Genomic DNA, 15,408 nt, shown 5'->3' with positions numbered 1-15,408 from the left:
TCCTTCCTTTGATACACTTCCTTCCCTCTGTGCCTGAACAGCCTCTGCTACCTCCACTTCCGGTCTATCAGGTCTTCTCCAAATGCACATTTTATCTGCAATACCCACAGTGCCCTTGTTGTTACATATTACATCTCCTCTTACTAAGAACAGCCTTTGCAAATTTCCTTTTCTGGATTGTGCCAGCTCACTATTTGCCCTAAACATTAACACACTAGTAGAATTTTATGGAATGCCCAAAGACTGGCAACCACATGGAACCCTTGAACAAAAACAACCAAAGATTGTTACATGCAGGCGTCAAGTAGAAGAATTCTGTTTTACAGGGCTGAATGAAATGTAATTGCTGCCAGACCTCATGACTGTACATAATGTAGCATCTTGTAATGAGAAGGCTTTGTGACTCTCTTTTGCAGAATATCAATTTGACTTTGGAAGGTTTATAGCTTTGTTTACTTGCAAGTTACACAGTCAAAAAGTACTGAAAGCTGTTTCAAAAGCCAGGTTTAATGAAGATCCTGTTGGAAGCAAGATGTGGACAGCATCAACCCAATTGAGTTTGTTCTTGTTTCATTTAAGAATATGACTGGTAATGCATAGCTAGTCATGTCACAAATTATGCAGACACATACCTCTGCTTGCCATTGCTCCCCGACAAATGTATGATGCATGTATCTACAAACATGCACTGCATTCACATTCTACATTTTAAGGTATACACCTAAATATTTTAACTATGTAGCCCTGGCACCTATGTTGATGGCATTTTGACATCAAGCATTTACTTTCCTAAGCTTTTAAAATTCTTGATTGTTTTAGCTTGGTCATTGCTTTATAATGCTGATTTGGAATGGCTAAGTTCGTGGTTGTATCTTTTAATCTTGTTATTTTATCTTTAACTTTGCAAAGCATGTCCCGAACCTCATGTTTACAAAGCGTACTGCACCCTCAGAGCGGGATGAAGAGTGAAGCTGAATGATAAGGCCTTCCAGAATTCTCCACACTGTATGTGGGCACTAGTGGAAATGGCAGTGGGGTAGGGCATCCAATACTTGTGTGCACACATGGGAAATTCTAAAACAGTTGTTCTCAGAAAACTCAGAGATTTCAGGTTAACTAATGTATGAAACTCTACTGTTTGTACTGGTGGATGAAGGAAGCGATGGGCTAGGAGCAGAGGGCTTCCTTCATAGAATCATAGAATCATAGAGTTGGAAGAGACCACAAGGGCCATCGAATCCAACCCCCTGCCAAGCAGGAAACACCATCAGAGCACTCCTGACATATGGTTGTCAAGCCTCTGCTTAAAGACCTCCAAAGAAGGAGACTCCACCCCACTCCTTGGCAGCAAATTCCACTGTCAAACAGCTCTTACTGTCAGGAAGTTCTTCCTAATGTTTAGGTGGAATCTTTTTTCTTGTAGTTTGGAACCATTGCTCCGTGTCCGCTTCTCTGGAGCAGCAGAAAACAACCTTTCTCCCTCCTCTATGTGACATCCTTTTATATATTTGAACATGGCTATCATATCACCCCTTAACCTCCTCTTCTCCAGGCTAAACATGCCCAGCTCCCTTAGCCGTTCCTCATAAGGCATCGTTCAATGACATTAAAATAGTACAACTGGATGCACAGTGGCATCCAAATTTTGCACATGGCAAAATTGGGGAGGCCATTTCACCAAATATCCTCCAGAGAAGAACTGAAATTCTACAACAGTTCAGCACTTGAAAAGAAAATAATCAAACGTTTGTCAGAAATTGCCTTTAAGTAGTGTTTAAATGGGACGCGGATGGCACTGTGGGTTAAACCACAGAGCCTAGGACTTGCCGATCAGAAGGTTGGCGGTTTGAATCCCCGAGATGGGGTGAGCGCCTGTTGCTCGGTCCCAGCTTCTGCCAACCTAGCTGTTCAAAAGCACGTCAAAGTGCAAGTAGATAAATAGGTACCGCTTTGGCGGGAAGGTAAACGGCCGCTGCTCTGGTTCACCAGAAGCGGCTTAGTCATGCTGTACGCTGGCTCCCTCGGCCAATAAAGCGAGATGAGTGCCACAACCCCAGAGTCGGTCCCTTTACCTTTAGTGTTTAAATGAGCATTAACAGCTGGTCAGAATGTGGAAAGCAAGGGCCATGTCTGTCTTATCTCCCCATCATACAGTCTAAAATGCTATAGCTTCAGGATTATGTTTCTGAACAAATCCAATTCTATGCTAAATTTTGAAATACGGCAGGCTAGATGATTCAAAATTATGCACATTTACAAAAAAGGGGGGGTGGAGAGGGGAGGGTTACTTTAGGAGTAACTGTAGGTTCAGCTGTTAGCATTAGCATGGATAGTCTTGGGAAGCGCTGAAGAGACGAGCACTACAGCTTCCACTAACACTTCTCAAGCAGAAGTAGCATGACAATGAGCTTGCAACCAGGAGCAGAAACCCTGGTTTTATTTTCTATCCTCTCCCTTTATACTTTTGTATCTACTTTACCTGCTTTTCTCACAACCTTCAAGAGTCACGGTGAACTTCCCCTACTGAGTAAGGCTACATACACTTCTGCAACACATTATAATCTAGCCATCAAAATTTCCCTTTAAACTTCCATCTGTACATATTAAGTACTACCACCAGTGCTGAAACACACACACTCCGAGTAAAACAAATCAAACGTAATTGCTGTAATTGAGGAAGCCAGCTTATTAGGAAACATCCAGAGTGTAAACAAAGTATGTAATTTGTGCTTTATATAGAACGTAAAGCGTGGTGCACCACAAGATGTCACTTACAGTGATGCATGCTCTTCAGGTCAGGTTTCAGAACCACATAGTGGAATAAGCAGTGTTGATTAAGGTGCTATCACCCAGCCTTTAGCAAATTGCTGCCCCCCCACCCCCACCCCCAGCTGTATCTATTTAATAAGCATCTCCTTGAATGAGTACAGCCAGCCAGAATATCCTCAAAAAGACTACACAATTGCCAACAACTTCTGGACCAGGGGATGATTATTATAGCACATATATCAAGTACAGGAAGTCTCCCACACTGGCACAAGGCACTGTGGATGAGCCTCTAGATATTTAGAGTTGATTCCAGTGGGGAAGCATCACAACTGCCCACCTTAATTATTGGGCATGCGCTCACAGATAAGCGTATAACATTGCCATTGGAGCTACGTACAAGGGCAGTTGTTTCCCATATTTATGGACCCTAACAAGGGGCAGTTGGGGCTCATCAACCTGGGAAGGTAGCCCCTCTAGGAGATGGAACACACTGATCCTAAAACTATCCTGCCTTGTGAGGTATCTTCAGGCTATCCAGAGTGGAGTCCCTAAGACAGTTGGATGTTTCCGTTTCTTGTGAGGCTGAGAGGGGGATCTTGTTGTCTGGGCAGCCCAGGACCTCCAGACAGACGGGTCAGGCTTGCTCCCTGGGGAGGTCACTTCAGTGCTGTAAACACAGCAGTTTGACTTCACCCCCAGAGGTGCACTCCATTCTCTCTCTCGAGACGGACAGATGCTAACAACATCCTAACAACTGCATGCTTTAAGTCTAAGAATACAGAACCTTATGTGAACTCTTGAGAGTCCCATGGACTGCAAGAAGATCAAATGCATCCATTCTGAAGGAAATCAGCCCTGAGTGCTCCCTGGAAGGACAGATCCTGAAGCTGAGGCTCCAAGACTTTGGCCACCTCATGAGAAGAGAAGACTCCCTGGAAAAGACCCTGATGTTGGGAAAGATGGAGGGCACAAGGAGAAGGGGACGATAGAGGACGAGATGGTTGGACAGTGTTCTCGAAGCTACAAACATGAGTCTGACCAAACTGAGGGAGGCAGTGGAAGGCAGGAGTGCCTGGTGTGCTCTGGTCCATGGGGTCACGAAGTGTCGGACACGACTAAACGACTAAACAACAACAACAAATGCCATCATGGAACGAAGGTGGCATATAAGTCAAACAACTACTACTGCACACATATGATAGCCACCATCTCCATTCAGGGAGAGCAAGTGCCACATTGGTGGCTGGAAATTCTGACACAGGAAAACACTTTAGAAAACTACTATCCCAGCCTAGGTCAAACTCACAGTATCACTCAGGCAAGTAATCACTGTAGTGGCTGCCTAGAATAAATAACATATTTTAGGAGAGAGGTATAGAAAAACAGTGAGTACTGAAGAACCTTGGAAGCAAGTGGAAGAATGTATCCTGCTTCTGGAACTGACTGGGTTATTTATCCTGCTGGAACAGGATAAATTTATCTGTGCTGCTGGGTCCAAAACACATTGCTAGCAAATGGGTATGACGCTGGAGACCATGGGTGGGGATGCTTCTGAAAAGCAGGTAAGATTCAGGGAGCAGTTAGCTTACACAGAACTGAAGGTTGCAGTGATCCCCACCCTTACTGACAACTTCTGTTATAGGCCCAGTTAGCACTCGGAAGCAGTTACAGAGGAAGTAAGGTAAAGGTAAAGGGACCCCTGACCATTAGGTCCAGTCATGACCGACTCTGGGGTTGCGGCGCTCATCTCACTTTATTGGCCGAGGGAGCCGGCGTACAGCTTCCAGGTCATGCGGCCAGCATGACTAAGCCGCTTCTGGTGAACCAGAGCAGTGCACGGAAACGCCTTTTACCTTCCCGCAGGAGTGGTACCTATTTATCTACTTGCACTTTGACGTGCTTTTGAACTGCTAGGTTGGCAGGAGCAGGGACTGAACAATGGGAGCTCACCCTGTCATGGGGATTCGAACCGCCGACCTTCTGATCGGCAAGTCCTAGGCTCTGTGGTTTAACCCACAGCGCCACCCGCATCCCTACAAAGGAAATAAGTTTCTACTATAAACCTGTGTATTCACTGGCTCAGTAATCCTTACCACCACCCTGAAATGTTTTGCAGATATTGCAGATACAGGGTTGCAAGTAAAATGTGGTGGCTTGCCTAGGACCACCGGAGAATGTTCACAGCAGAGACAAGATCTGTACCAGGGACTTCCGGTTCAAAACTCATGTCAGTTTGCTATACAGTGGTGCCTCGCAAGACGAAATGAATTCGTTCCGCGAGTCTCTTCGTCTTGCGGTTTTTTCGTCTTGCGAAGCACCCCTATTAGCGGCTTAGTGGATTAGCGCTATTAGCGGCTTAGCGGCTATTAGCGGCTTAGAAAAAGGGGAGGGAGGGAAAAAACTCGCAAGACGTTTTCGTCTTGCGAAGCAAGCCCATAGGGAAATTTGTCTTGCGAAGCGCCTCGAAAAACGGAAAACCCTTTCGTCTAGCGGGTTTTTCGTCTTGCGAGGCATTCGTCTTGCGGGGCACCACTGTACTAGCACCTATTCAAATGTCCAACTTCTATCACAAATTCTTCATTGGTACACCATTTCATCCAAATGACAAACGGGGGGGAAACACCCAAGAAAACACAAGACTCACTATTGTCTTTCATCAACCACAGCTTCCTGAAATACGCTGGGTCTAAGTTTCAGCCAGTCCATTGAGACTTTAAGTGCAGGAAGGGGATAGGAACCCCAAGACTCTTCCTGGTAATCATTCTGGAGAGGACACTTGCACAGGATTCCAAGAAAAGACACTGGAAGAAAAGATATATGCTCTCATGATGATCAGCAAGCATTATACATTTGGTATGCTACCTCACTTTGCTACTTTATCCAACCCCAGTTCTCAAGGGGCAGAGTTGGATTAGGTTTCCCTGTGAAAAACACTTTAAAAAGACAATATGCAGGCAGCAGGTAGCAAAAAATTAGGTCCTCATCAACAGAAGGCAAAGATGACTGCAGAAATGTTTCAGACATATAGCATTTAGTGGGTTGCAGTCCTTTCAATCACTAGTTAATACTATACAGTGGTACCTTGGGTTACAGACGCTTCAGGTTACAGACTCCACTAACCCAGAAATAGTACCTCGGGGTATGAACTTTGCTTCAGGGTGGGAACAGAAATCGTGTGGTGGCAGCGGGAGGCCCGATTAGCTAAAGTGGTACCTCAGGTTAAGAACGGACCTCCAGAATGAATTAAGTTCTTAACCCGAGGTACCACTGTACAATGTGGTTTCAATTTACTTTTTACCAAGTACACCATACAGGTTAAAGTGGGAGGGGTTATTGGTTTGTTTTTTGTTCTTGTTTTTATTATGTATTTTTTGTTTTTATCTTGCATCTTATATTTGTATGCTATGAACCGCCCTGAGATGTACAGATGAAGTACGGTATACAGTGGTACCTCGGGTTAAGTACTTAATTCGTTCCGGAGGTCCGTTCTTAACCTGAAACTGTTCTTAACCTGAAGCACCACCTTAGCTAATGGGGCCTCCTGCTGCTGCCACGCCGCTGGAGCACTATTTCTGTTCTCATCCTGAAGTAAAGTTCTTAACCCGAGGTACTATTTCTGGGTTAGCGGAGTCTGTAACCTGAAGCGTATGTAACCTGAAGTGTATGTAACCCGAGGTACCACTGTACAAATAACTAATAACAATAATGTTACAAACCAAACTTTAATTTATCAAAAGCTGGACAGCAGCTATTGCCACTGTGTCGTACAGTTATATGTGTGCAACCCAGTATATGTGGCACCTGGGAAGAACTTGAGTCTACAAGCTGATTTCATGGGTACACAGTTAGACTATAACACATTGATTTGGACATGAATACATTTAGAGCGTTTTCTGATAGTAAGAGAGCTATGGACAGCTGGTGGGTGTTCCAGTACTGTTGCATTCAGGATCCCCACTAAGCTAGGGCAGGGATGGGCAGACTTCAGGTTGTGTGATCACCCTACTTCTCTTCCTAACAGGCTAAGGAGGTGGGGGAGGTATTAAGAGTTGTTGATGCTATTCCAGCCACCACAGAAGCAGCTCAGAAACAGTTAACATCACTAGGAGCAACAAGATGCTTCTAATTTACTATTTCCCATCCTGTCCCATCAAACAATAACTATTTGAATCACCTGGCTGGACAGTTATCTTGCAAGCGCAGCATCTCCGCCTCCTCCTCCTCCTCCTCGTGTGGCTCAAGAGAAACTGACTAGTCGTCAACAAGTGAACTAACCTAGAATCTCATATCTCGTTTCCAGCAGACTTGACTATGTAACAATCATCCTTAAAGCCTTGCAGCGTAACAGGATAGGTTTTGCTCCAAGATCTGTCAGCTTTAGTACTTACTGAATAGAGCCAGCAACTGTGTCCAGCAGAGCTGTTCATCCTGACTGTAACTGTGCTGCTCAGTCTCATTGCTAAAGTCTCGTAAGTGATGCAACTGAAACAGGTTGATGACAGTAATGTGGACTAACTGCTGAGAATTAAAGGTTTTTTGGAACAGCAGCCTCTGTAACAAAAAAGGAAGAACATACACCTTAGAATGGGACAATGCATATAGGAACAGGCTTGACTGCTGGTGAGTAAGGACACTGACTATAGGTGTAGCCTTGCCCTGAGGCTGTCTTTTGAGGCACCTCTGATTTTTCTCACAGAAGTGCATGGCTGCCACATGCTTTTATGGGAGGAGCATTGTGCAAAAAGGGCAAAACCTGCTGCCTGGTGCCTACCTCTGGGTGGTCTTCAGACAGGAATCAACACAGGCGGATGCAATATAGATCTGAGCAGTGCAGGGAATTATTTTATTCCCTGGCTCCCTAATTCCTTGCAATGTATGAATCTCCCTTCCACTCACACCCTTAACAGTTGCAACAATGGGCTTCTTGCTAGTTTCTGATGTTTCACACAAGCTGCATAGGGGCAACCATCATAAACCTTAGAATAAGTCTCAATGGGTGACCTAGTACTCCTGCATACACTTCAATTTTGAATACAAAAGCATTTTTTCCCTTGGGCTTGTGTGCTTGATATTTATAATTATTGTTATTGAAGTTTAATAATAGTCTTTCTACAAGAAACCGGTATTCAAGGCAACATGCACTACCACAACAAAACAGAACCCTAAGCACTTTTAACACTAATAAAAAGCTAAGAAGAAAGAACCAGTAGGCCAGACCCAAAATCAGGAGGAGGAGTACAATTTCAGTTCAATCAGCCAATGGGAGGAAAAAAATACAAGAAAGAATTAGTCTTTCACTTATGATTTCTTACTACTGATAGATGTCTGTTGGCAGTGTCCATAAGTGGGGCACTCCACAAGGCTCATGGTTCAAGCCCTTATTAATCTTATTTCAGTCACAAAAGAACATGGATCAATGCATTCTTACCAGATTTTTAAGAAGCATGGGGTGGGCGATAAATAAAAGGAGCATCTGTGTTCCTTCAGAGCAAGGGAACAAAGTACCAGTCCCCACACGAGCTGCTGGATAGCTCAGTTGGTGGAGCATGAGACTCTTAATCTCTGGGTTGTGGGTTCAAGCCCCACTTTGGGTAAAAGATTCCTGCACTGCAGGGGGCTGGGCTTGATGAGCCTCGTGGTTCCTGCCAACTGTATAGTTCTATGATTCAGCATGAAAAGCAGGGTACATCTTGTGAAACCAACCTTGAACTGCTCCTCTAATTTCTCACGGAGAGGGTTCAATTTCTCCAAGTTCTTACTCAGATACACATGGCCATGGAATTTTATAAATGCCTTAATGAAATCAGACACTCCCCATTGAGTCTTCACCTCATCACGACTGCAATTAAGGAGATAAAAAACACATGTATTTTAGTCTTTGTAAAGCTAACCCTGGCACAAAAACAAATGCATACTGCTGACTAGCACCTTCTTTTAAGAAAGTTGGCGTCTTTGAAACAGGAGAGGCTGTAGCTGTGATTGATAGTTTTTCACTGAAGATAAAAAGCAGTATTAACATTTAGAAACTCTCAAATTAAAATAATTCAATCATTTGTGTAGACCACAGACAGCCACTCTGTGTAACCTGAGGGCATGTTGTGTTCTCCAGACAACAATCTAGAAGCAGTAATAATAAAAGTTGCCTCCATCCAGCAGAAAACACTTCACTGTTGGGAATTAACCACTCCAGCAGGCATTTCAAGGTAGCATTTGGTTTACTGTAAGCCGCCCAGTGTGGCTGGGGAAACCCGGCCAGATGGGCAGGGTATAAATAATAAAATTGTTGTGTTTGTTCCATTTTCTGTGGATTGTTTTTATGTACACCACTTGGAAATGCAAGTAAGTAGGTGGAAATATATTCATATAGACAAGTTTGTGCATTTACCAATCTTCCTATAGACATAAAAATATAAAGCTGTAATTGTGCCATCCCCTTTGGAGGATTTGGAGTGTTACATCACAATCCTGGATTTGCATGAAGTCAGGGTAGTGGAGGGGAAGCAAAAGATAAGGCAGGTTTTAAAATGGCAGCAGAGGTTTGTATAAAGCAAGACCCTGAGAATATGGGAGGGGCACGAAGGAGCTGTGAGGATATACCCTTCCACCCAAATATTCCATAGTACCTTCCCACACATTTTTCACTCCTGGTATCATGTGTTGTCTTCATACATGAAGTTCCAGATTCAATGAAATAATTTAGAAGATATAGCTTGTGCCCCAACGAGGTCACTTTGGTGCTGCTAACACACCAAAACAATGTGGGAGCAAGCAGTTACAAGAGGAAGAGGAAGAAGAAGAGTTTGGATTTGATATCCCGCTTTATCACTACCCTAAGCAGTCTCAAAGCGGCTCACATTCTCCTTTCCCTTCCTCCCCCACAACAAACACTCTGTGAGGTGAGTGGGGCTGAGAGACTTCAAAGAAGTGTGACTGGCCCAAGGTCACCCCGCAGCTGCATGTGGAGGAGCGGAGATGCGAACCCGGTTCCCCAGATTGCAAATCCACCACTCTTAACCACTACACCACACTGGCTCTGGTCTCCACAAGTTACTGGTCTCCACAGCTACAAAAGACTCTGTGATTCTCCAGCAGTTTGACTTCACCCCTGGAAGTGCACTCCATTGTCCCTCAAGACAGATGAATGCCAACATCAGCTGAACTTAACCTTCTCTAAATGAACAAGCTAATATTCTATTAATCTTAAGGATACAGTGACATATGCCAGTATTGTGTGCATGCATGAAGAAGGCTGCACAGAAGGGAACAGGAAGAAGTATGGAAATGGGGGTGCCAGGGACAGTTAAGAAAGGAGGAAGGAAGAAATAGAAGAGGGTGAAAGTGATTGTGTTGTGTGTGTGTGCGCGCACACACACACAAACGCGCACACACGGGGGGCAGCACAATATGAGGGAGAAGACAAAAAAATGGGGTGATCTCTGTAAGGAAGACTTGAAAAAAGGAGTGTGGAGGGAAAATGTGAGAAAGAGGATACAATGGGGAGTAGGGGGAATGGGCATGGGGCTGAAGATGAAAGCAGGGGCAGGAAAGCGCCTGAAGAACAGGATGGGGTGGTGGCTTCATAACTTGGTGGAAGGTGAAAATGGTGCTTAGTGGTTGCATTGTGTATGGGGGAGAAAGATGCAGGAAGTTACTATGGGGGTGGTTTGTGCACAATGGAATTGCACAAAAGAAAGGAGAGGAAGGATGGACACGGGGGAGAAAGTGGCTGCTGCAGAATAAAATAGAGAAGTGGCTTCAGCAATGGAGTTAGGAAGGTGAAAAGCAAGCTCCCAGTCACCAGTCCAGCTGCCGCATTCTGGACTAGTTGTAGTTTCTGAGTCACCTTCAAAGGTAGCCCCACACAGAGTGCACTGAGACAAAGCACAGGCAAGCAGGGTCTCAGCTGGCGTACCAGATGGAGCTGGTAGACAGCCATCCTAGACACAAAATTAACCTGCAACTCCAAAATGACCCCCAGGCTATGGACCTGGTCCTTCAAGGACACAGTGACCCCCATTCAGGACCGGGGAGTCCTCCACCCCTGACCCCCGGAAACAGTACTTCTGTCTTGTCGGGATTCAACCTCAATCCGTTAACCACCATCCATCCTCCAACCACCTCCAGACACTCACACAGGGTGTTCTTAACCTTCACTGGTTCCAATTTAAACGAGAGGTCCAGCTGGGATTCATCTGCGTACTGGTGAGCACCCAGCCCAAACTCCCTTATTATCTCTCCAGCGGCTTCATATAGATCAGACATGTCCAACTTTCAAGAGACTGAAATCTACTCCCACTATTAAAAAACTGGCAGTGATCTACCAAAGTGGCTGAGTGTTTTTTTGTTTTTTTTAGGGAGTCAAAGTTGTTGAGGTTTTTTAGGAGGTCTATGTTGGTATCAAAAGCTGTCGAGAAATCCAGAACCAGGGAACAGCTTTCACCTCTGTCCCTAGCCCATGGGAGATCACTGGCCAGCACAACCAAGGTGGTTTCAGTCACATGATAAAGAATTCTGACAAGTCTGAGAGGAGTCTGGGGGGGGGGGGGGACACTGGCGGCAGAGCTTGTATGCACTCCTGCACCTCTATTTTTAACCACTGTGTGTTCAGGCAAATACTTGTAGCCCATTTTGCAAAACGTAAGTATACTGACATAACAAAACCTTGCCCTGTCTGTAACTAATTTGTGTGAAAATTCAATGGCACTGTCATATTAAATTTACAATCACAGGGGCAGAATAAATGTTTTGTTGCTACTATTAACCTGTAGGAGGCACAGAGGAAAAGAAATTACTTACTTGTAACTTATAAAGAACTACTTATAAAAGACACATATATAAGTATTGCAGCATCTTGGAGAAAAGATTTATATTGTAGCAATAGCCTGAAGCTTATAAATGTTATCTCACTACCTAGAAAATATTAGCCTTACCTTTCCAGTGCTTTAGAAAGTGCTTTTTGTAGGTTAGTAGAGGCAGCTGGGAAAGGGAACTTCACAGCAATGCTTCTGCAGTAGTAGAAAATTGTGGTCAGGTGATCTCCTTTGGAGGATGCTAAAATAGCCAGCTGATTGTAAGGCTGACCTAAAGTTTTTTTTTTAAAGGGAAGAAAAGTTTCTGATAAAGTAAAGGACTCACTCTGTAAGTACAACCCAGTTATTTTACCATATTCTAGGCAGCAGCTACTATTGGAGTAACAGTTTTTGACCATGGTCAATAATAAGCAGGTCAGTCCTAATGTAGTAATGAGGATTGCTTCAAAAACTGGCTTGCTAACATTCCTGTTATAACTTACTGAAGCAAAGGGACATGTAGTTAGCAGGTTGTGCCACGGGACACATCTCCAGCTGCAACACAAGTTTTTTTCTGATTCAAGAAAGGGTTCACTTAGGGGGTAGAGGAACAGAAAGGAAGAGCCTGAGCAGGGGACTGGACATGTCTGGAAGCAATGGAATGGCAGAGCTTTCCTGAAGAGGGAGGAAATATGTAGGTGGTTTTAATAGATAATAAAATACAATTAAACTATTTAATGGAAGCCACTATGGAGATCCCTCTGGATTAAACACAGAGAAAAATTGAAAGAATGATAATGAAATAAATATCCAGTTGATATGAGGTATGAACATTTTAGCTCTGTTATCCATTGCCAATCCCATAGAATTAATGTGGTATATGGACATCCTTCTTCCATGGAGTTCAGTGTTGAAGTAGAGTATGACGATGGAAACTAAGCTCCACAGAACCAGTGGGATTATGCTGCAAACAACTGATCAAGAATTGGCAAACTCACCCACACAGACTGCATTCCATAAACTCACCATTGGATGGGACAAGCTGAGCTGCATGCCTGTAGTAAGACTCAGCCTGGCTGGTCTGATTTCTGTAGCGAGCTGAAAAATCAAGAAGAATTGCTGAAACAGAACATTCTACACTACTAGTCAATGTGCTACACCCCACCGTTTCTTAAAATAAATAGGTTTTGTGGACTATTATTGTACATAGTGCTGGACTAGGAGCCTTGGTTTACTCCAACCTGGCAGGTGCTCCTATTCTCTCCTTCCAATTACATATTGCTATTAATACTTGACATAAACTCTATTTTTCACTGTCACTGCACAGCTTATGTATACCTTCCTCCTGTAGATTCTACTGTCCGTGTTCATGGTACTCACCAATGTCTCCAAGGTGGACAAGGCAGTGCTGGCATATATATGAGCAGGAGCTAGATTGTGGCTTCACAATGGCGCTGGTGTGCGTCTGTTTATTGCTGATAATTCCCAGTTGGGAGGACTTCACACGACAGGGCAAATCTACATTAAACACTGTGCACAGCTCCTGCAGTAGCTAAAATTAGAAACAAATCAATTTTAATAGTTATAGCAAAACTAGCAACCAGATAGAAAAGCCTGAAGGAATTGGTCAACTTTGAGTGTTATCCTTAAGCCCACCTTCACTTCTATATAAGATTTAGAAGTTCATGAAAATCTAAAGGACACAGAGGTCATGTTGTATCATTCTAAACTCATTTCACCTCTCCTCAGCTAATATTAGGGGAAAGGCCTTATGTCAGTGGCTAAACACATGCTTTGAATGCAGAAGGTCTGATTCAATTCATGGCATTTCCAGTTAAATGACTCTCTGACTGCAGGGCTGAGGCAGACCTTGAAGAGCTGCAAGCAGTTATGAGGAGACAATGTCAAACGAGGCAGACCAATAGTCTAACTCAGTATCAGTTATGTCCATAGGGTACCTAATGTTTCTACAAAAGAGATATTGCAAAAGCAAAATGGAATATACATGCATGTAAGAACGAAAGGCAAGTGCTTCTGGATTGGACCCAAGGCCAGCATCCTGTTTTGCAGCAGCTAGCCAGGTGCCTATGGGAAGACTCAAGCAGCCCTCTCCCACTGCTGTTCCACAGCCAGCAACTGAATTTTAAGATGGATGCCTCTGAAACTGTGGGGTCACATACAACCATCATGACTAAGCACCAACTGACAGCTTGGTCAATTTGTCTATTCCCCTTTTAAGGGTGTTTAGGTTGGTAGTCTTTACCACATCTTGCGGGGGCAAATTTGTGGGGGCAAGAAACATACAAAACCTATTTGGTGCCATGGAAGTTATGCCATTTCCATGCCCCATGCTCATAGTGCAATCCCTCAACTCACCTGTGTGTAGAAGCCACTAGCTGCCTCTAAGAACAGAGAGAGGTTAGCCTGAACTTCACTCCGATTTGGATTTGATCGGTTTTTTGCTTGACCCTGTAGAGTTGTGATCTGATTCTTAAAGGCATGATTCCACCTACAGGAAGAAAGAGAAGTTTAGTGTCCAGTGTGGGACACTCTGCAGGCCTCACTCTTTACAACCCTGCCTCCTATTCAATAAAACAGCTTCACATGTGAACAGTTCATCCAAGTAACAATACATACTTTTAGCTCAATACTATATCACACATTTGTCCCATGTTACTACCAGCTACATGTAATATAAAAAATGAAATAAAATAATCACTGAATTATTTATGGTTTATGTCAAACCACATTTCCAGTCAAACTTCACCTTTTCAAAATAATTTCCCAAGTGATACCTTGAAAGTTCTGTTAAGAGCAGTTAAACTTTTTAAGCTGACATACTCAAAGATAAAAGAATATCCTCTGAATATGCCATTAATTCTGCCCAAAATTTCAGGGATCTCTTTGACAAACAGTACATGCCCAAGTTTAAGATACTTACAGATCTTGTTCCACTTTTTTGTCCAATGCATACTCCAAATCTGTTACCAGCATTTTCTGGTATAAGTCCTGCAAAGCCTGTCTGGATGTCCAGGCCTCAGCTGGACCCAGCTTTGAATCTGAGTAGTAAGAAGATCAAGGTTTTATTATGATAGCACAACAACTGCATTTTCCTTGCCATTTCCTCAAAAGAGGATCCACCAAGATACAACACTTTCCTTTCTACATCAGCAAAGGCTGCAGCTGAAAACACCCTGTAATGCAAGATTTTGGTCTGAAACTTCTCAGGGTGAAGGAAATGTGGAAAGTGTATTAATTTGCCAGTGTATTAATTTGCTTACTCTGCAATAATGATGGCACATTATCCTAGCTCTGAATTTCTTGAACACTATTTTGCGAGGTATGCTAGTACATCTCTTGTGTTTTGGGTGCAGAAAAGGGGGCAGATATCAAAGTTGTGAGAAGCATTGTCAGAAGTAGAGGGCACACATTAAAATGAAAAACACAGTTTACTGATCCTAGTTCATGTATTTTACAGTCATACCTCGGGTTGAAGTAGCTTCGGTTTGAGCATTTTCAGGTTGCGCTCTGCAGTGACGCGGAAGTAATGGAATGCGTTACTTCCGGGTTTCGCTGCTCGCGCATGCGCAGATGCTCAAAATGACATCACACGCATGTGCAGAAGCGGCAAATTGCGACCCACGCAGACGCGGGTTGCGTTTGCTTCAGGATGCAAACAGGGCTCTGGAACGGGTCCCATTCACATCCAGAGGTAGCAATTGTGGAAAGCAGACCACCCAAGTTTCTGGCTGATTTGAAATGAAAAACAAAGCTCATTACCCGTCATGTCAGCCTTCAGGACTTCTGCCTGCCTGCAAATGAAATACAAAATAATAATTGTTAGAACCAG

At 43.8% G+C, this 15,408-nt stretch overlaps 1 protein-coding gene across 2 annotated transcripts in view; it reads right to left on the bottom strand.

Moving 5' to 3' along the window:
- Nucleotides 1-15,408, bottom strand: part of SMG7 (SMG7 nonsense mediated mRNA decay factor) — a 66,971-nt gene that overhangs the window by 29,595 nt on the left and 21,968 nt on the right. For both annotated transcript variants that reach the window (XM_081867298.1, XM_081867299.1), the window contains exons 2-10: nucleotides 15,339-15,370; nucleotides 14,500-14,617; nucleotides 13,935-14,067; nucleotides 12,939-13,110; nucleotides 12,585-12,656; nucleotides 11,700-11,850; nucleotides 8,473-8,608; nucleotides 7,158-7,320; nucleotides 5,414-5,570 (exon numbers count right to left, since the gene is read on the bottom strand). In XM_081867298.1, the coding sequence (XP_081723424.1) occupies nucleotides 5,414-5,570; nucleotides 7,158-7,320; nucleotides 8,473-8,608; nucleotides 11,700-11,850; nucleotides 12,585-12,656; nucleotides 12,939-13,110; nucleotides 13,935-14,067; nucleotides 14,500-14,617; nucleotides 15,339-15,370 (1,134 nt within the window). The remainder of the gene's footprint in view (nucleotides 1-5,413; nucleotides 5,571-7,157; nucleotides 7,321-8,472; nucleotides 8,609-11,699; nucleotides 11,851-12,584; nucleotides 12,657-12,938; nucleotides 13,111-13,934; nucleotides 14,068-14,499; nucleotides 14,618-15,338; nucleotides 15,371-15,408) is intronic.

Source organism: Podarcis erhardii (assembly GCF_964252035.2).
Source record: "Podarcis erhardii genome assembly, chromosome: 6".
In the NCBI taxonomy this organism is placed as follows: domain Eukaryota; kingdom Metazoa; phylum Chordata; class Lepidosauria; order Squamata; family Lacertidae; genus Podarcis; species Podarcis erhardii.
This window is presented reverse-complemented; position numbering and strand designations above follow the sequence as displayed.